Source organism: Podarcis raffonei, chromosome 10, assembly GCF_027172205.1.
Source record: "Podarcis raffonei isolate rPodRaf1 chromosome 10, rPodRaf1.pri, whole genome shotgun sequence".
In the NCBI taxonomy this organism is placed as follows: Eukaryota; Metazoa; Chordata; class Lepidosauria; order Squamata; family Lacertidae; genus Podarcis; species Podarcis raffonei.
This window is the reverse complement of record NC_070611.1, coordinates 53425471-53447001: the sequence shown is the minus strand read 5'-3', so window position 1 is coordinate 53447001 and position 21531 is coordinate 53425471. Positions and strand designations below refer to the sequence as shown.

Genomic DNA, 21531 nt, shown 5'->3' with positions numbered 1-21531 from the left:
GTCTGAGGCACTCACTTCACCTAATGGTGTTTATTTCAATTTATTTACCTATTTGAAATATTTCTAACCTGCCCTAGATATCAAAGTGGGGTCATATTTCATTTAAAACAGCATGCTGACACACACACATTATTATTATATTATTATTATTTTATTTTATTTTATTTTACTGAATTTCTATACCACCCATCATCTGATGATCACAGAGCAGTTTGCCATATAAAAACACAAAAATGAATAACATAATAAAACAAACAAAAACAATAACCTCCTCACACAGTTATTATTTATTAAATTCCACACAGTAAACAATTTATTAAAAAAAAATCTGTCACACCCAAATGCCACAGGAAACATCCAGATTTTAACTTGATGCCAAAACAAGGCCTCAGGTGGCACCAGGTGATTCTCAGAGGAGAGTATGTTCCATAGCCATAACAGGTAACCCTGGTGTTCTGCTGGGGTAATGGGAGAGGAAGCACACGTGACTTGTGCTTCCTGTTTCTGTGGGCTGCATCCAATGTTCTCTGGCTACTAGTGCAAAGGCAAGTTTTAAAGTTGCATAACAGAGAAATCCAACGTAACAGCTGTGCTAGCAGAAACTTGCTGCTGAATATATCGTACTGTTGGGTGTGCAACAAAATTTCTAGCAACCTGCTTATGCATTCTCTTTATGCAACAACACTCTGCTAGCATAAAATATGTGTAGCACTTAAGCTACCAAGTGACTTTAACTTAGTGCTGCATTGGATCCAACACAAAAGAAAAGGGAAGATGCAGATATTCCCTGTACATCTTTCTACACTTCAGAGTCTGTGGGATATAAACACATCTTTTCCTTTTAGATAGAACTCAGAAGTGTGAAGAAATGCAACACAAGCCATAACTACTGCTTCCTCTGGTTCAGCTTCTGGAGAACATGTAAAGAGATTTGTCTTTTCCTGTTCCACACACCCTACACCTGTAATCTGCCATGAGATTTCGCAATTCTGTTCCTTTTGCTTTCTAAATGCTATATCCCGGATCAGAGGCACCTCTGAATATGTGTTGCTACAGAACATGAGTGAGAGCTCCACTGCCCTCCTTCTGGGTTTCCCATGGGTTGGCCATTATGGAAAACAGGTTACTGCATTTTATAGGCCTTCAGTGGAGGCAGCAAGACTCTTACTTACGTTCCTAAGCTGCAAGTTAGTTAGACTTTCTCCATTAACTACATATGCAGGGTGTTGCCATCTGTTCATTACTTTACGAGTCTGTCCAGCAAAATCATGTGCTGGCTGATAAAACAATGTTGGGATCTCACAAAAGACAGCAAACCTTAGAACTCGACTGATAAAAAGAGTTTGTTTGTTTCACGTGTATCCTGCCTGTCTCCCATCATGGAATACAAAGAGGTTATACAAGGTCTTGAAGGGCACCAGTTTTCTCTTGGGAATCAGCCATTCCGGGAAGGTCCCTGAACCATGATGAAATTGTGAGAAAACACACACGGTTTCTGCCAAAATATTTTGACCTCAGAATAAATCTATTGATGGCTGAAATCTCTCGCCTGCTTTTTTGCTTTTTTATTTTTGCAAGCTCTGAAAAGATGCCATTGTCAGCTTTTCCTCCCCTGGTATCTGGGATTATGAAATTTTAATTATTATGTTTTCATTCTATCCAAAAGTGCTTTCTTGTGACCAGCAGGATTAAAGGCCAGAAGACAGGTTTGCTCTAGGAGGGTAAACAAAATCAGGATAATGTTTCCTGCATAGCTCTTTTTCAGACACCTCTTTTCTTCTCCTAGGGTGGTAAAGGTTTCCATGGTTCTGATGTAGTTACAGTGTAATTAGAGCTAACCAGCTGCCTGTGAAATAACCAAGTGTGTTTATCTATGCAATCGGAAACAAGGCATTGTAACGGGTAAATCATAAACAGATGGGCATGCTGCCCTGTGGGGTTTGAAAAGGGGAGAGGATGACGTGGGAGGAGGAAACTCTTGCAGGATGGGCAAATCATGGATCTTACAATCTCACTTGGAGTCAAATCCCAGTGTGATGTTTTGCACCATGGATGTCTGAAACTGTTCTGCATGAATGGTCATCCATACAGCTCAACTACAAATAACCTCCTAAACCACAATGGGCAGAATGTGGCAACGATTCTCATGAAAGGATGTGAAAGCAGATTCATACAGGAAAGGGGATGTGCACAGTTTAGCTTCCTAGAAGGGAGAGGTTTGACAATTTACTTGCCTTCTATCAAACCTTTTTGGAAGAAAGTTCTATTGAAGTTAAAGGCCCAATTCGGATGAACACTTAAGCAAACCTTCCCCAACCAGGGGCCCTCCAGATATTTTGGATGACACCTCCCACCAGCCCATCAAGCAATGTCAATGTTCAGAGAAGATGCGAGTTGTAGTCTAAATTGTAGAATGCTGATCTAAATCACAGTGAAGCCTTAATCTTGGTCTGATGCTCTTTCCCTTTCCCTCTCTTTCTCTTTGGTGCATGAGACAAGGATACCGACAGATTCTGTTTTCACTTTAGAACAAACCACAGTTTCAGGTTACACCCAATTTAGGGAACTTTGGTTTGTCCTAACCAAAGCCATGGTTTCAGTTCCTGTTCATTTTAAGTAATGTCAGGTTAAACAAATCACAGTTCTTCAAATTCAGATGTACTCCAAAAATAGGGGTTCTTCTAAGTGAAAGCAGAAGTTTTCAGAGTCTTCCTGTGCAGAAATGGTGATGGCGATGGGAAAGGCCATGGCTCAGTGCACTTCATTCCCAATCATGCCAATGAATACATGCATTCAGGAGTAGCTTCTTCATCTTGCATGCCTAAAGCATGGTTCCTGGAACTATCTAGGCTGAACTGAAGTCAGCAGTTTCAAATTCACAACCTAACTTCCAGCCTTTCATGGACTAAAGCTTAAATCATACAACCCGAGGGAATCCCGTTCTTACAAACTCAGGGTCTGAAGTCAATCTCCAATGTTTTAAGCACTTGATGTAGGCAATTCTGCTTTTCGCCTTGTGTAAGACAGAGATAATGTGTACTTTATAGTTCCTAACGACATGAGCATGGAGAAGACTATTAATTATATTCATCTCTATCAAATGCTTCTAAGCACCTCAGACAAAAGGTGCTACACAAAAGTGAAGTGGCATTATAAAATGCTGTAAAACTATAAGTTGCCACAGAAATGCTTGATACAGAATTATGAAAATGAAGTTTCCCCTTGTCAATGTAAATAATAATTATTCTCTGTGGTGGAGAGTTCTTGATTTTATTTCTGTTATTATGATTACTTGCCTTAATTCCCAGGAAATCTCATCTGGATGTATTGACATACTTGCCCAATGGAAGAGAAAAATTGCTATGCTTGCTGTAGATAACTATTTACAAATACCTATGGGAGGGCCCTGCAGCTCAGCCTTGGAAGGAATGCACACTTTGCATGTGTTGGGTCCTAGGCTCAATCCCGGGCTGCTTTTCTCTCTTACAGTCCCATTTTATGATCCTTCATATGGTGAACCTAATGATGAAGCTGCTACAGTGTCACGGCTCAGAAAAACCTTTTGAGGTTATTGTTGAAATACACATTGTCCTGTAGTCAATATAGTTTGGCACTCAGAATGTGACTTGCATATGTTTTCACTGCCACACTACATTTCCCTTCAAAAGTAACAAAAGGTTTTCAAAATTCAGCACATGCCAGTGGTGAGATCCAGTTATGAAACATGACAGCTTGGTGTCAGGTTGGGAGGCACAAACTGCAGTTCCTTCAATTGCATACTGTACTCATCAGCATTCAGTACTCGTGGCTGTGTGGAACAGCGAGACCCCCAGTGGCAGGGGCCTCTCTGTGCCCCACATCTCACTACTGAAGCTGATGGGGGAAGCCTGGGCACATGAGAATTATCACAGTGCCTCAGGTCCAGAATGGAATTGGATGTTGTGATCTGGCCAGAACAATAAATGGGCAGTCAGGGCCTGGGGATGGCCCAAACCATGTCTAAATGAAGAAGATCCCTGCTGGATTAGGCCAAAGACCCACCTATTCCAGCATCCTGTTCTCTCATTGAGAACCCTCCCAGAAGGACCTGAGTGCAACAGCACTCTCCCCTCTTGTGGCTGCCAGCAGCTGGTATTCAGAAGCATTTCCTACCTACATCTATGGAGACAAAGCATAGTTGTTGTGGCTGGCAGCCACTGACAGCCTTCTCCTCCATAAATTTCATCCAGTCCCCTTTTATAGCCATCCTTTACAAATTCTCCTGTGGGAGGTCGGTGTGGCTTAGCAGGTGGAAACAACCACCCACTTAGGTCCCCTTCCCTCTCCTGTTGCCCCTTCAAAGCCAGACTTCCAAGCAAGGGTGCGCATTCCCATATTGTGCAGGCGTGATGGGCATTTTCTCTCCCTTCTGCCTCCAGCATCACATACAAAGGCTTGCAGATGAGAAAGAAAACACACACACACACACACAGCAAAAAAAACAACAACACTTGAAAGGGAACCCTGTTCAGAATTCACATGACAGTCTCTGTTGTGTGTGGAAGGGGGGGGGGGAGAGATGAAAATTCACACCAGTGCTGATGCCATTTAATATAAACATAAACTTGAGGAAATGAACGTTTGATTAAACTAAACACATGGGCCTTTTATATCCACAGACCTTAATTTAAAGCTTTGTCACCTCCACGCTGCCAATGCCAGCTGGAGGAGAAATGATTTAAATTTATCGTCTGACTTCTAAGTGATTCCACAAAAGTCTGCTGAGAGGGCGACAGGGGAGGGGGTGGCTAGGATAGTGAGGTGGGTGGGTTGAATATTCCTTATTTCAATACATCTGCAGGAACTACTAGAGAATGCTCATATATGGCAGGAAAGTTCCAAGTCTCAACTTAAACTACAATGCAAAAATGGTGTGCTACTCAGCTGTTTGGGTGCTTTTGGGATGTATCTTCTTTTAAAAAATAAAAATATTTCCTTCATTAGGTTTCTGGGCTGCTTGCAGTTCTAGTTTTATTGTTTTCCTTCCCCTTCTTCCCGAGATCCTTTGCCATTCAGAATTTTCTGCCACCCAAGTTTACATTTTGTACATGCCAATCAAAGGTAAAGAGAGATTTTTCTTTAAAACTGTACCTCCTTGAGTATATGGAGAGAATGGAAATGACTTTTTAGTGGCTCAAACTCATTTTCATAGTTGGGAGTACTTTCAGAGTGAATTGCACCCCAACACAGAGGAATGTGCTTCACTCCCTAGTGAATTGACAGACTTAGGTTTGTCATGACTAACTTGTTCCATTCATTTTAATTAACATTAATTTATGTGGGGCAATCATGGAAAGTATGTCACGAGCCATATAATTGACAAGTTACAATTTGTTTTCATGATTTTCAAGGGTGTAAATCCAAAGCCAACATAGATGTGGGAAATTTCCTTCTAGACAAGGGTAGGGCAGACTCCAGGCTTGCCTGGTTCACTTTGCTTTGTACCAGAATGCCAAGATCTACCAACCAGAGCCAGGTACAATAATTAGAATTAATGTACAGAGTGCAGCTAGCCCATGAGTTTGTTTTCAGACCTCAACCAATCACACAGTCGTCCCTTTTCCGGTTAGTTTTCTTCATTTCAGCAGGCTACCTTAGATAGCAAAAGTTGTTTTGTTATTGAGATTGTCTGGAGTCATTGAAACCCTTGCAGACCTTCTGCAGATGACCCAAACACCACATTTTACCTTTTGCCCACTCCTCTTCCAGACAGTTAAGTGTCTCTTTTTTCCACGGATCTCAGCTGAATCCTCTACATCAGACCATTGGGTTATATATAAAAAGGTCTGGCAAGTAAAACAAGGAATTCAGTTGGTTTTGCTAGGTTTTTAAACATTTCATTCATTGAGCACCAGTGAAATGGTGGAAATACACAAAACTAGTTTTAGAGAGGGGGAGAATTAGTGGTGTTAGTGGAGGAGCAATAGGACAAAAGCCAGTATTAAGTAAATCAGATGCTTCCTTCCTTCCTTCCCCCTCCCCTCCCTTTTACAGAGTCCTTCTTGCAAACCGTAGGATTTTAGATTCTTTATTCTCAGGTTTAGGGATGATTTACACACCCATGCATGCCTTCTTATGATTGTAATGCTTCAGAACGTTGGTGGAGCAGCGGGTGCTTGTATGTCTCCTTGGGGAGCCCTCCATTCATAAAGGGAAAAAGTAGTACATCAAGGAGAACATTAGGCCCACCTGCAGTACTGTATCACCTTAAACAGCCATGGTTCCCCCCACCAAAGAATCAAGGGAACTGTGGATGTCAGGGGCTCAGGAGCAGAAGCACAGGGGAGAGAGGAAATGGAGAGCGAAGGGGAGGAATCCGAGGGCAGCGTAGGGGAGTATGACAGTGACCCGAGAGATTCCATGAGCTTCTCCAGCGAATCAGAAGATTCCCAGAAGGGGGCGCCGATGGTCAGGGCAAGGGGGGTCCCAGGGGGGATGCACCAGAAACAAGGGGCCAGCGGGGACTCCCAAAGCAGCAGCGGGGGATCAGGACCAGCTTCCCCACCAGAGCGTAGTGGGGGGGAAGAGTCACATGTGTCAGGACCAGCGTCCCCTCCAGCGGGGAGAGATGAGTCAGGGCTGACCACGCCTCCATCGGAAAGTGGGGAAACGGAGGGGAGGTCAGTTCCAGCTAGCCTCCCCGAAGGGGGGAGCAGTGACAGCAGCAGTGCAACGGTTAGGAGGAAGGTCGCAGGTTGGGCGCGCACGCCAAGTTCAAATGTACAGGCGCGCGGGACAGCAGGAAACCCGGATTGGGAACCAGGTCCTAAAGCCCGCCGGAGGGAGGGGGAAGATTCAGGGGACTCAGCGTCAGAAGAGTCTAGGAAGGGCGAGACCCCGACGGATAGGCGGAACCAGAGGAGGAAAGAGCAGAGGAAGAGGTGGAGCAAGGCTAGAGTCTTAAACTGGTGTCTGGGGGGAGGAGATTCAGACGGAGATTCAGCGGTCTAGAGTTTGAGACGTAGGGCTGCAAGTGCAGCTGTGAAAGTGAAACTGAACTTCAATAAAGACTTTTATACTTAACAACGAAGCGGCGTTGGTCCTTTGTGAGCTGGGACCTCGGGCAGCTCTGACAGTAGTGTACAAGGGTTTCTGTTAGGAGACCCATATTTCCCTCACAGAGCCACTGTGCTGAGTGTGGTTTAACAATCCCTCTTGCCAAATAACTCCAGTTCCTTGCGTGAAGGGATTGCTAACCCACTCTGGGAATTGTAGTTCTGCGAAGGGAATAGGGATTCTTCTGACAACTCTCAGCCCCCTTAACAAACTGCAGTTCTCAGGATGCTTTAGGGGAAGCCATGACCATTTAAAGTGTTGTGAATCTGCTTTAAACTGGAGGGGGCCTTAAACTGGAAACCTCTTTCCCGCACACTCTTTTTTTTCTTTAAGTACAGTGGCACCTCGGGTTAAGAACTTAATTCATTCTGGAGGTCCGTTCTTAACCTGAAACTGTTCTTAACCTGAGGTACCACTTTAGCTACTAGGGCCTCCCACTGCCGCCGCCATGCGATTTCTGTTCTCCTCCTGAAACAAAGTTCTTAACCTGAGATACTATTTCTGGGTTAGCGGAGTCTGTAACCTGAGGTACCACTGTAATGAGCTTTAGAAATGGGAGAGAATTCAAATGTTCAAAAAGGCACCTGTGCTCTGAATTGGTAGTCTCAGGAGGACCGAAGTGTGTGCTTTTTCTGAATATGTACATGTTTTTAGAACATAGAAACCTGCCTTATATTGAATCAGCTCCTGGTCCACCTAGCAGGATTCCCAAAAGGACTGTTGCAGCCTTGCTGGAGATTCGGTGCATTGAATCCAGAACACTGGCATGCAATGCATGGTCTCTACCATTGAGCTGCAGCCCTTCCCCTTCACAATTGGCCATTATCTTCCTTCCCCGATTCTCACAGCTTCCATACTTCTAAAAGTCCAACCTGTGCATTTTAGGTAGACTTTAAAAATCCATTATTACCTTCTCTCTGCAGTCTCTTTAAACACAAGACCTGGTTAAGGGCAAAGCCCTGCTGCAAAATACTGTTATGTGTGAGAATTCTGCTCGGGCTGTAACCCCTTGCATCTATCAATAAGGTTATTGCAAAAGTTTGCAGTGAAGTACCTCTAATGTTGCCTAACATTATCAGGTTTCCTTGACCTCCGTTGGCCTGAGTATGAAATAGAGATGGATCTAGTTTTGTTGGTAGATTATCCTGCTCCTAGAAGCTGGCAAAGGTCAGCTGTCCAGGCTGCATTCTTTGATCTCTCAGTAGACTTTGATCCATGTGATCAAGAAATATTGCCGGCATTTTTGCTGACCCTGGCTGCAGTCAACAGGAATGCATTTCAGGGAGGACGACAATGAGGTCAATGTTGATCCTAAATATTCTTTTACAGTGCTGGATTCTGTGGATGTGAATCAAATTTAGAGTTGATTTATGCACACCCTCTCACACACACACACTTGCTATCATACTTGATTTGCAACTTTGTGATAAAGTCGTTCTCTTGGACTGTGTTAGGCGAGACCCAGGCTGAAATCCACTCTCTGTTGGGCTGGGAGGGAATTGTGTACTGAGCAGAGGGGATTAAAAATGCAATTACAAAAAATGAGGAAGCAGAAACAGAAAGTGTACAGATAATTTGCGCTTTCTCCCTCTATGCTTTCCCTGCATGTCACGTGGATGTGTCATTTATGGCTCTCCCTGTCACAGCGAAGACGAGTGTATTTACCATTGTGGTGGCAGCACAGTACATAGGGGCATAGGTGGAAAACACATGTGCAATCTTGATTCATGCAGTGCTTCCTTGCAACATGTGAAGCAGATAGGAATGGGCCCTCATTTCCCCCTAATTCAGTTCTCCACATCAGTTTGGAGAAGTGTGAATTTTGAAGGATGGCTGTGTTTCAGTTTTCATAATCATTTCAAAAAGTGCAGATTGATAGATTTGTCCTTAAATGTGAACTCCACTGAATTCCTCCCCCATTCCCAGGTCCATATTCAGAAATCATGGCTGGATGGAGTCGGAAGGATAAAGTCCCCCAGGGGTCTGTCTCCATTCCTGCTCTTGATGGTGAAAAAAGCCACATAAGTCACTCTTTCCTTTGCTGCCTCATTCCTCTCTTAGCATTAGGACTGCTTCTCCTTTGTACTTTTAATAATGTGTGAGAAGAGATCAATAAAGTATGCAACAAAGCCAAATTCACAACTGAAGGAACAACAGACCATCTTGGATCCCATGATTAAGCCCATATGGGCTCCCTCAAATCTTCATAGAACGTTTGGCTTATCTGAGCATAAGGTGTCTTGTAGCAGTTTATCCTACGTGAATTTTTAGGAGAGCCTGCTAGAATTCCAAGTACTCTCTGCTTGATTCGTCAAGGTCTTGCGTATAGTTTTGCTGCCCTCGCCTGGTAAAACAGAGCAGTAATTTGTGCTGTTGAAGCAATTTCCCTAGAGGAGGAGGAAAGGGAAATTACTCATATGCCTCTGGGCCTTTCCCAGCGGCAAAAGTGGGCAGGAATAAATCAGGATGAACTACTAGAAAAAATGTGGAGTTCTTGGGGGGGGGCAAGTATGCCACCCACACCCTGCAATAATATATTTTTTTAGCATGAATGTATTTATCATGGGAGTTCGGACTACAGAATGCATAAAATATAGGAATGTAGGAAGCTGCCTTTGACAGACCAATTGGCTCAGTACAGCCTACACTGACAGGCAGCAGTGCTCCAGGGTTATGAGCAGGTCTTTCCAGCCCTGGTGGAAGATGCCAGGGATTGAACCCGAGAGCTTCTTTTTTGTGTTGTTGTTTTTTTACAGAGGTATGCGTAATGTATCTCGTATTTTTTCCATGTAACATTTTTACAAATCAGTTTCATTTGTTGAAACAGTGGGGTGAAAGGGGTGGAGATGGGGTCGGGTGGCGATGTTTCTATTTTGCTTAATGTATGTAGGGTTTCGTGTCAGCGTTGCTCGTGCCGGTTCTCTGCTGTTCATTTGTGTTTCTTTGGTGGTGAGAGAGGTTGGGGTTGGCCTATGGTGTGGCAAGACGCCTCTTTACCCAGGTATGGCTCCCCTTTATCACATACACAGCCCAACAAGACAATGACAATAACCCACCAACAGCATACAAATCAATATGGCTAACCTGATCCAAAACACCCACCCACCCCACGAGAACCTGAGAGCTTCTACATGCAAAGCAGATGCTCTGGGCCTTCCCCTATGTGGGTGGGGTAAGCAGTAAAGTCTAGCTGGCTCGGAGATTGTCTTCTTCTGCATCTTTATGATGGTCCTTTATGGTGGTTCTTTCCACCTTAAGGGGTCCCATCAGAGAAAGTAAGGTGGAGATAAATATCTTAATAAAACATAGTAAAAAATAATTACCCTCACACCCACCTTTTACAGGGTGTTCCTGACTACAAAAACATACATGAACTCCCCTACTTGGATATGGTGATAGCAGAGACTCTGCGCATGTATCCACCAGCGTTCAGGTTAGTAGAAATCCCTCTTCCAGAATCTGTCATGCACGCTTTCTCAGGCCAGGACTGGGTATTCAGAATCTGGCAGTGGCTGGATTGCTGCTGCTGCGCTTTATTTGATTTCAGTCCTGCCATTTGATCCAGAAGGATTGCCAAAGCAAGATTGTATAACATAATACAATATAAAAACACTGGGGCTGTTTTAGCCCCTTCCAAAGGCTTAGTGTTGCTCTGGGATGGGCTGAACAGGTGCCGCTGCAGAGAGAAGGGACGAGATGTCTGGTGCATAATTCCTTCAAAACAAGTGCTTTTTGAGCCCTGCAGGGCTAAGATACTGTGACTGCGTAGTCTGTGCCGAGGCTAACATTTATTTTCTTTTTCTTAAAAATGTCTACTCTACCTTTTTACCAGCCAGGTTGCCTACGCTGCTGACATTTGGTTTCGAAACAATGCAAAGATGAACTTTCAAAACAGACTGAAACAAAACAACCTAAAAATATTCACAGTTCAAACAGCAGCAACTAAAAATAGAAAGAGGCAGGTTCATCTTATCTGATATTAAAAGCTTGAGAAAGAGAGGACAGCTGTAACCTGGTGCCTAAAGGATAACAAACACCAGTGTCAGATGAATATGGTTGGGAAGAGACCACAGAGGTGGCCTGGTCCTTGGTGAGGAAAAGGTAGCGGGACCTGGAACAAGGCCTCCTCTGAGGATCTTGGCATATAGGACATGGCAATACTTAAAGATGTGCTTGGCCCCAAGCCGTTTAGAGATTTTAAAGCAGAAATACAGCCAAGCCAAAAGGGCACCCAAATTCTGCTGCCATATCCAGAGGTGCAAAACTGGGAGGCAGGGTTTTCAGGGGTAAGGTGGGCAGAATGAGAGGAGGATCTCACATAAAAAAGCCTTGTTGGATCAGGCCAGTGGTCCTTCTTAGTCTAGCATTCTGTTCTCACAGTAGCCAGCCAGATACCTGTGGGAGGCCCACAAGCAGGACTTGAGCTCAACATTTACTTTCCCATCCTGCAGTTTCCAGCAGCTGGTATTCAGGATACTGCCAGGAAGTTACTGTGGGTGCCATTTCACCCACACTACCCACCCACTGGAATTGACAAGGGGATGTTCCTCCCACTTGCTGCTGCTCTAAACACACACACACACATTTCAAGGGGAAAGATATTTTTGTTTCCTAACTACTCTTTGAAGTGTGCTAGAAGCCAATGGCAGTCCTTTTTAGTGTCAAAATATGCTCCCTGCAAGCAGGTTGCCAAACTAAGTGATCTGGGCAGCCACATTATCTAAGCAGCCTGCTCTCTCTCTCTCCACTTTTCAGTGATCCTAGCCATGCTTCCCTCACGCAAAGCAGCCCATCCTTGAAAGGTTTACATGCAGAAGCTTCTCCAAGTACGTCTTCCCTGTGCATTTGTCTTCGCATTCTTGAAACGTGCCATCTTTGCTCTTGTAGGTTCACCCGGGAAGCAGCAAAAGACTGCTTAGTTTTGAAGCAACGTATACCTGCTGGTGCTATAATGGAATTTGCTGTTGGACACCTCCATTACAATCCAAAGATCTGGCCGGAACCTGAGAAGTTTATTCCCGAAAGGTATGTGGTCTGTTGTTCTCCCTTTGATCAGACCCAGTAAAATCAAACCGTTTCTTACACAGCTGCTAATGGAAGGGCATTGATTTGTGTGAGAGAGATAGAAATAGCTCACTTGGTGGGCCTTGATTTCTCCGTTACTACTTCTGTAGGACCAAGGATTATGGTGCCCTCTTACTTTTGCAGGCTTTGGCCAGGTTCATGTGAGCAGTTATTTTAACCATGGTTTCTTAAAGTGCCATCATATAGACCAGGCCCAGGTGTCAAATGCTGCCCTGCAGACCTCTCTGGCCCTTGAGATTCTCCCCAGGCCAGATCCCCACCAGCCTGGCTTCACACCCTTCTTGAGACTTGTGGCCCTGAATTCTGATCTAGAGCCTTGCTGGCTTGGAGGGAGGATTGACAGGGGTGTTTATAGTAGAGGTAAACTTTACATTCATTCATACACCCAGCTTAGCTTCTGGCTCTGCCCACCCTTGGACAATGTACTTTTACTCCCACCAAGATCTAGCCTACATGTTGCTGTTGGGACACAGACACCCAGACAGTGATGTCTGTAATGTAGCCAGCTGGGATAGCTCAATTGGTAGAGCATAAAGACTGTTAATTTCAAGGTGATGGGTTCGAGACCAACGCTGGGCCAAATATTCCTACATTGCAGGAGGTTGGACTGGATGACCCTCATGGTCCCTTTCCAACTCTACGGTTCTGAGTGCTGCTCTGCACTTTGCCATTAGGTACAGGATGGAAATGCTGGTGCAAATGCTTATTTTCACAGTACTACTTTCACGCTCGGTGGCTGCTGTATGGGGTCCTGAATCAACCATCTCCTGTGCTAGCCTAATTCTGTACATATTCCCATAGTACTTTTGGCCACCACACAATAGTTTCTCTTGGTACGCATCCCTCTAGGTGAGAGATAGGGAATGTCTGAGGCCCTCTACATGCTGTCGGGCTCCAACTTCCCCCAGCCCAGCATGGCCAAGGGTTAGGGATGATGAGAGCTGTCATCCCACATCTGGAGGAGCACAGCTGTTCCTCTCCCCTGCTGTAGACCTCTCACTTTCTGTTGAAACTGGCAGGGGTGACGACATGGTATCCTCTCCCCCATTAGGTACAACTACCATTGTCTCCAGAACCTGCTAAACTGGGAAGAAGCATGCATGAAAGGGGCATGGCTAGCTACTTAAGACTTTGGGAACAGGCCCCCAATTTTGCACATGCTAATTTATATGTAGAGATGCAAATTTAAGCTGTTGGGGTGGGTTGCACTGTGGGTGGGCTGGTCTTGCTGCTCCACCCTTAATCTGTTAGCAAGAGGAGCTGCTTATGTGTTTATTAAAAATGAAGAACAAACGGGCAGATTAATGTGGCTGGGGTCTCACTGGCGTTCCATTTTGCTTACAAGATGAGGCACACTACAAAGTGAAAAAATACAGTTTTAAGGTTTTGGGTTTATTTTAATCAATTTGTTTTCTTGCCTCACAGGTTTACAGCAGAGGCCGAGCAGCAGCGTCCCCCACTTTCTTACCTCCCCTTTGGGGCCGGCCCTCGTGGATGTATTGGCACCCAGCTGGCTTTGATGGAAATAAAGGTGGCATTTCTGAGAATCTTGCAGAAGTTTGAGTTCAAAGCCTGCTCCAAGACAGAGGTTTGTAGCGATTCCTGGAACTATGTCTCTCTGCTCAGCGGAATATTATAGAGGGGGAACTGTATCTTGGAATTGGAGTTGTTTTTACAAAGGAGAAGTCTTTCTTTGTCTGTCTTCAGCACTGTTGTGCAGATCTCCACCCAATCTTTCAAAAGCAGATTTGGCACCCCCCCGTCTATGGTCATATATTCCACCTTTCCTCTAAAGAGGTCAAGGTAAAGGATTCTCCCCACTGAATCCTCACAACAACCCCATGAGTTAGGTAAGGCTGAGAGTGATTAGTCAAGGCCACCCCTGAGTTCATAGCTTCATAGCTGAATGGGGGATTTGAACCTTGGTATCCCAGCCCAGTGCTCTACCCCCTACTGTAACCTTCATACTTTCTACACTCATGGAACTTATTTCAGCATTGACACTTGGGAATGAGAAACCTCTGCAAAGCTATCATTAACCCGTTGCATATAGCTGGAGATATATGACTTATAGGGCGTGCCCATCAGTTCAGCGGGAAGCAAGGAAGCGGGCCAGGTCTAGCGTAAGGTTACCAGACATCCCCGTTTCCCGGGGACAGTCCCCGGATTTACAAATCAGTCCCCTGACAAAATCCACTGAGGTTTAAAAGTGTCTCCAGGTTCATTGAAAAAAATCTGGTAACCTTAGTCTAGCTTCCCCTGCCATCTCCACACATGAACTGAGAGTAGACTCTCAAACACACCCAACACAAACCCAGCAGAAGAATGTTACAAGGGAAGATTGGTTCTGCCCAGTGCTCCCCCCCCCCCCAAAAAGGTGCCGGTAACTCACCATGAAGTTGAAATATATAAAAACATTGTCCAGTAGCACCTTAGAGACCAACTAAGTTTGTTCTTGGTATAAGCTTTCGTGTGCATACACACTTCTTCAGAAGCTTATACTAAGAACAAACTTAGTTGGTCTCTAAGGTGCTACTGGACAATGTTTTTATATATTTCGACTGCGTCAGATCAACACGGTTACCTACCTAAATCTCACCATGAAGTTGTTACAGTGCCACACCTCTCAACAACAACAAGTACCCCTGTGGGGGAAAGCACTGGTTCTGCCATTTCTGGTCTTCTGATTGGGAAAACCCTGAGATGGTTTCAAGGAACTCAGGCTCTCCTTCTGCAGCGGCTTCATGACTACGATTCTACCCCCTTCAAAGCTCACACAAGTATTTTGCTGGATGGGAAGGGTGGGAACCTTGATTCCCTACATTCATCTAAGGCAGGTATAAGGAACATTTAGCCCTCCAGATGCTGCAAAACTACAGCTTCCATCAGCCCCAACAAACATGACCCATGTCTGGGGCGGTGAGAGGTGTAGCTCAGCAACATCTGGAGGGCCAAGATGTTCCTCACACCTGTTCTAAGGAGACCTGTCTGGCATTTACTGAGCAGTGGCTTAGGGGAAGTGTACCTCTTAACTTGCTTTTTGTGTTCCGTTTCTGCACCCAATCCAGATTCCTTTGAAGGTGAAATCTCACATGACACTCGGACCACAAAATGGAGTCTACATCAAGGTGGTTCCTCGATAGAGCAAAATGGCCAGCAATCTCGATGTGCCTTCTAAGGAGATGCCAGCTTGCTGTGTGATGTATGACTGCTGCAAACTATGTGCTGGAAGAGCCTTCCCCCTTTTACCTTCCTTGAAAATAACAGGTGCCTATTTGATTCTGCCATTATCTTAGCTGGGCCAGAAAAGATTTGTAAGACAGCCTTGTATTTAAGAACTCGCTGAAAAGCCATAGCCAACCAGGAATTCCATGTGGGCAAGTGAAATGAGGGAGAGGGTGATTTGCCCTCCTTACACCAGCCCATTGGGTAAAAGGCACTGTAAAAAACTAGGCTGCTAAGAGGCTGGTATCCTCCATTTCGGTGTTGGGTGCAGAGCAGGCTAACTTTATCAAAATTGCAGGTTACTACTTTTTTTTGGGGGGGGTTGCCTTAAGAACTAATGGCAAAGTTCGGAATACAGGTAGGCTAATGAGCTAGCACTCCCTTCCAAACCCTGCCACGGAAAGCCAGTCCATAAATGCAACAAAACAGAAGAAGCAGTGCAAGAGATCTGCAATTCTTGCTCCACTTCTGCTGCAACATGGATGAGATCCACTTAGCTTCCATGATGACTTGTGCCTATTCTTCAAGTGTAAATAACTATTGATTTGTGCTGGCTTGTTGATCAGACAACTTCTCCTAATGGTTGTCTACAAGCAACAGCAAAATCAGTTTCCTTTGTCCCCAGCTGGTTAGAAATTGGTGATGGTAATGCGCAGGTTCGATCCCCGTAAGGAACAGCTGCGTATTCCTGCACTGGAGGCGTTTGGACCAGGCGATCCTCAGGGTCCCTTCCAACTCTACGATTCCATTACATAATTAGCAGTTTATGATCTTTAAAAAGGAAAACTTCCTTACATTTTCTTAGAAGAGAAGTTCTATGACAATTACAAGTAATCCTAGGGAGGCCAAATTGCCCTATCCAGACCAATTCCTGCAATTCTACAGGGGAATCTCAGGACAAAAAGAGAAGCAAATTTTCTGATGGAAGCTCAAAAAGCAACATAACATACGATGCAGAAGGTGAACTTCTGCGGAAAGGGCCTTTGAATTCAATAATGTTGGGGAAATATCACAGTTAAAACCCAATACTTTGGGTGCTGCCTGGAACAACCAACAGAATCCAGACATCAATTACCAGTAAAAGGGGGGGGGATTAGGTGTTACATGGCCAGTACCACCTCAACCAACAAGTACTATGGAGTGGTACATCAAATATGAAAACAGCACAAACATTTATACACTTACAAGCAGAAGGGCAGTTATGACCGTATCTGACACTTTACTGGTTTAATCATGAGGCACAACAACGTTATCTTTCTCTCCTGCCTTTGTACTTAACAGTTATAGCAATAGTTCCTGCATACATGTTGTTCTTGTAAGCACAATCTTCACACTCCAACCAAGCCCTTCTTTCACACATTTCAGTTTTCATTGTATAATCACAGAATCAGAGTTGGAAGGGACCGCAAGGGTCTTCCAGTCCAGCCCCCTGCAATGCAGGAATCGCAAAACATGGGGCTAGGAGTCTCATGCACTACCAACTGAGCTATCCCCCAAATCAATAATTTCTCCAACAATAGGATGTGTACATCTGAGTAGACATGGGTAGCCATAGCAAGACCAGAGGACATTTCCCAACTAGAACTGTTTTACCTCTAGGTGTCAAAATAAGAGAAGAATTTTACCCCTGAAGATTATGTTTTCCTTTGGACCACATCAGTGAGGCCAAGGGCACAGGACCTCCACACACACTGTCCAGGCTTGTGCCCCAGGGAAGTCACTTTAGTGCTAACACAGCTGTTTGACTTCACCCTTGGAGGCACACTCCATTGCCTCTTGAGAAAGACGGCTGCCAACAATCAGGCAGATTGCACGTTACTGTCAATTTTCATTTTTGAGATGCACTCTGAAAAACTTCTGGTTTTTCAAAAGAGGCCAGAGTTTGAACTTGGTTGTGTGCATGTAAATAAATAAATAAGCAGAACTGGAACCCACCCTATGCTACACTGATAATATTTTATATACTTTGGCCTCAAATTTAAGTGCTGTCCTGGAGCTAACCAGACCAAGGAACAAGGTGGAGCAATTTGTTCTGTTTATCCAAGACGAAGTATTTTTCGTCCCATAGGACGCTCCGTCCCATAGGACGCACCTAGTTTTTTTGGGGGGAAATAAAGGAAAAATTTTTTTCCTTTATTTCCCTCCCAAAAGCAGATCGGAGAAACCGAACCAGGTCGAGGAACAGCGGGATGGCGGCGCTGCGCCTCCCTGCTGTCCCCCGAGCTTGTGGGGCTGGCCGATGTCTGCCCAGCGCGAGGGGCACTCTCCTTCAGGGCGTCCCAGGCGGCAGGCTGCTATCTGCAGCGTGGGGAGCCCTGCGGGGAACTCCTGCAGGGCTCCCCACGCTGCGGATTTCTGTCCGGCGCGCGGGGCGCTCTGCTTCAGGGCGCCCCGCCCGCTGGGCGGCAGGCTGCTATCCGCAGCCTAGACATCCCTGCGGGACCTCCCGCAGGGCTGCCTAGGCTGCGGATGTGTTCCCGAAGCGCTGGACGCTCTGCTTTCAGGGCGCCCGACGCTCCGGGAAGCAGGCTGCTATCCGCAGCCTAGACAGCCCTGCGGGAACTCCCGCAGGGCTGCCTAGGCTGCAGATGTCTTCCTGAAGCCTGGAGAGCGAGAGGGGTCGGTGCGCACCGACCCCTCTCGCTCTCCAAGCTTCAGCGAAAGCCTGCATTCGCCCCATAGGACGCACCCAGATTTCCCCTTCATTTTTGGAGGGGGAAAAGTGCGTCCTATAGGGCAAAAAATACGGTAAATCCTTTGTGCAGCCATGCTAGGTGAGTGTCTGCAGCACAGGTCTGCAAAGGTATGCAATTGATTATAGCTATTTTGAGAAAATAGTTACAAATCCACATTGGCCCTGAGTGGCAGAAAATCCACAGCAGGCATGCCCAAAGTCCGTTTCAGGGACCTAATTCGGCCCGCCGGTCGGTTTAATCTGGCTCCTGTGGCAGTTTATTTCCTGGGGTAAAATCCTAAAAAAAAAGGTTAACAACTTTGGTTGGACCTTTGGTCGGCCCTCACGGCCCTTCACTTCATCAAATCTGACCCTCTTTGAAAAAAAACTTTGGACACCACTGATCTACAACTTCTTACTGTCTTCTATAATAGGAGTGGAATGGTTTGGTAGTTTTAGTTTCCCTAGGGGTGAAAAGGTTACTTTACAAATGAGCAGCAACTGCAAAACTGCAGCCATTTTATACCACAAGAAAAACCCCAAAGTAACCTTTCCCCCCTCCTTTTTGAAAGCAGAAAATTTATGTTCTGTTATCTTGAGAGATATCAAGTAAATTGGGCTACTGTTGAAAAATACTTAAGGGGGCAAGTTGTATTATAATGCAGTCCTGTCTGCACAAAAATAAGGCCTAGTCGTTTCAGTGGCCTTTGACCAGAGAACACAGGAACTTAAATGGGGTATTTTAAAACCAAGCCATCGAAAATACAGTTTTATGAGGATATCCTCCAGTTCCCAAAGTCAATCTTGACAAATGCAGTTTAACTGTCTAATCTTACTAAACAATGGAGGCATTTTGTGAATGTTAACTGACTGCAGAAATACTCTATGATTTAGAGCACATTCATTAACCTTTTCAGTTAATGGGCTGTCCCGCCAATTGTGTTGGAAAACGTACAAAACTGCCTCACACAAAGTCAGGCCAGAGGTCCAAGTATTATAAGGTTATGTGTGTACTCTGGCTAGCAGAAACTCTCCACTGTTCCAGGCAGGAGCCTGTTACAGCTCAGATGCCAGGGACTCAACCTGGGACACTGTGCATGCCGAGAATACACTACATCACATGGCTCTTCCTCATTAGAAGGCAACTTTTAAAAACTGAAAATATTGAGAGTGGTTAACCGGTTAAAACTGCAACCCCCCAACACTTTCATTCAGAAGTGGCACCTGCATCAATCAACTTGAACTTACCTTCCAAGTAAATCAAGATTTTGTTCACTTCCTAGTGAAAAGCAAAAGAAATCAACAAATAAGTCTCTGAAATACATATTCACAGTGCTTGTGGTACACTACAGGAGTGACATAAGAGAAGTGGACTTTTGCTTGTGGAACAGGAAATTCCTCTCTCCGCCTTCCATTGTGCTGTGGGGCATTTACCCTGGGGGTGGGCATTTAGGCCTGCAGGCCACGAAGGGGAACTACTTTTGCCCGAATCCATTCTGCTGCCAGACAGGCATTACTGTTTATTATTCTAGGATTACATTCTCCATTGCCAGTTACTGAACTGACTATGCTGGTACAGTGGTACCTCGGGTTACATACGCTTCAGGTTACATACGCTTCAGATTACAGACTCCGCTAACCCAGAAATAGTACCTCGGGTTAATGACTTTGCTTCAGGATGAGAACAGAAATCACATGGCGGCAGCGGCAGGAGGCCCCATTAGCTAAAGTGGTGCTTCAGGTTAAGAACAGTTTCAGGTTAAGAATGGACCTTCGGAACGAATTAAGTACTTAACCCGAGGTACCACTGTAATGGTAGTGCCTTCTTCCTAAGAACCTAAATTCACAAGAATAGTGCAGTTAGATGCACTGCAATATGCTAAGGTACAGGGGGCACTCGTGAACAACACAACACAACTAGAGCTTTACACAACGCCAGATGTATAACTTAAAAAGCAGGGCGCAATTTTCCTTATGAGTGCTGGAACTAGAATGTGCCCCTCATTAAAGAACCTCAGGACCAAAGTGGACATGACTTGTGCAGCCATATTTGCTTAATCTTTTTAAAATATTATTAGCAATACAGTGGTGTGTGTGCCTCAACTATTAACAATGAAATAGGTATGTGAGGGGAGCAGAGACCTCTCAAAAATAAACTCCACTATTCCACTGCTTCACGCTTTTTTCTCCCAAGGCTGTCTCACTTCTGGGATCAGAGCCAACTATGAAGGATGGGTGCGGGGAGGTAATTCTGTTAACCAAGTGCAGGGAGACAAAGCAGGTGAAGCTTGCATCCTCTGCATACTCCTTTTTGATATTTGCATCAGGCATCTCCTCCTAGCCCTCTTCTGATGCCTGAACTAGACAGACATATATGATTAAAGATCTACGGCTCAGCTCCCACTTGCTCAGCCACAAGGTAGCTGGCAATGAGAAAGTCAACACATCACATTAATTTGTTCATTGGATAATTACAGCATGCGCGGTAAGCACTATGGACATGGCAAATGGCAACACAACTTCTGAAAGCTCAAAGTGTCATCAGTTTCAGGGTGGCAGAACTTTACTATGAAACTTTCACATTAAGATCTGAGGGAGGAGGAGAAGGGGGGGCAAAATATAGGTGTTTTTGGGATGTGTGTTGTTTTGGCTGAAGTCTGCTCCACACAAGATGCTTTTCACATGGATTTGTGGCTAATTGCCAGAAAGAAAAGCAGAAAACCTGTTGCTGTGACAGAGTGATTATTTTAGTTGCTATGATTATTACAATGAAGCATCTTCAATGAATTCTTTTGTCTCTGCTTTAAACTGCACATTTAAAAATAATCGGGGAAAGGAACTGTGCTTCTTCATAGATGACTATAACAATACTTTTCTGAGTAAACAAGCATTTAAACTGCTATTATTGATTACTAAATGTGAAGCATTTGTATATTTGCTTTTACTGTCTAATTGACAATTTTTTACATTTACAAAATAAAGGTATTTTGAAAGAGTTTGTATATACTTACCGTTTTTCCTGTGTTTCTTTGTGGTGCTATTTTATCCTTTGGCAGAGGCGGCCCATCTTCATCACAACTCTCCCCAAACTCGCATGGATATCTTTTTATTGTAGCCCTACAGAGCACCTCTGACCGATGGCAGTACTTTCTCCTACTGGAAACATCTTCCGCGGTCCCAATCCAACTCTAGCAGCATTAAGTTATATGTAATTAATAGCACCAGAATGAACATCCAAGTGAAAACAATGAAGTACGAATGGGTCACCTTTACATTGGGATGACCATCTACTGTACTTCCAACACCCACTCATCCAGAGACATCAACATGCCAAAAGCAGCTTCTGTATACGGCTCTCTGGATAGGAGCATGTATATCATTCTCTCTTTCTAGGCAAGCCCCTAGTTTCTCTTTCCAGTCCCCCAAAATAACATCTTTTCAAGAAAAGTTAT

General features: G+C 44.8%; 1 protein-coding gene across 2 annotated transcripts in view; it reads left to right on the top strand.

Annotated features, from left to right (window-relative positions):
• Positions 1-15696, top strand: part of TBXAS1 (thromboxane A synthase 1) — a 214335-nt gene extending 198639 nt beyond the window's left edge. For both annotated transcript variants that reach the window (XM_053404995.1, XM_053404996.1), the window contains 4 exons: positions 10440-10528; positions 11983-12120; positions 13606-13768; positions 15249-15696. In XM_053404995.1, coding sequence (XP_053260970.1) covers positions 10440-10528; positions 11983-12120; positions 13606-13768; positions 15249-15323 — 465 coding nt within the window. In that variant the 3' untranslated portion in view covers positions 15324-15696. The remainder of the gene's footprint in view (positions 1-10439; positions 10529-11982; positions 12121-13605; positions 13769-15248) is intronic.
• The last annotated feature ends 5835 nt before the right edge of the window (positions 15697-21531 follow it).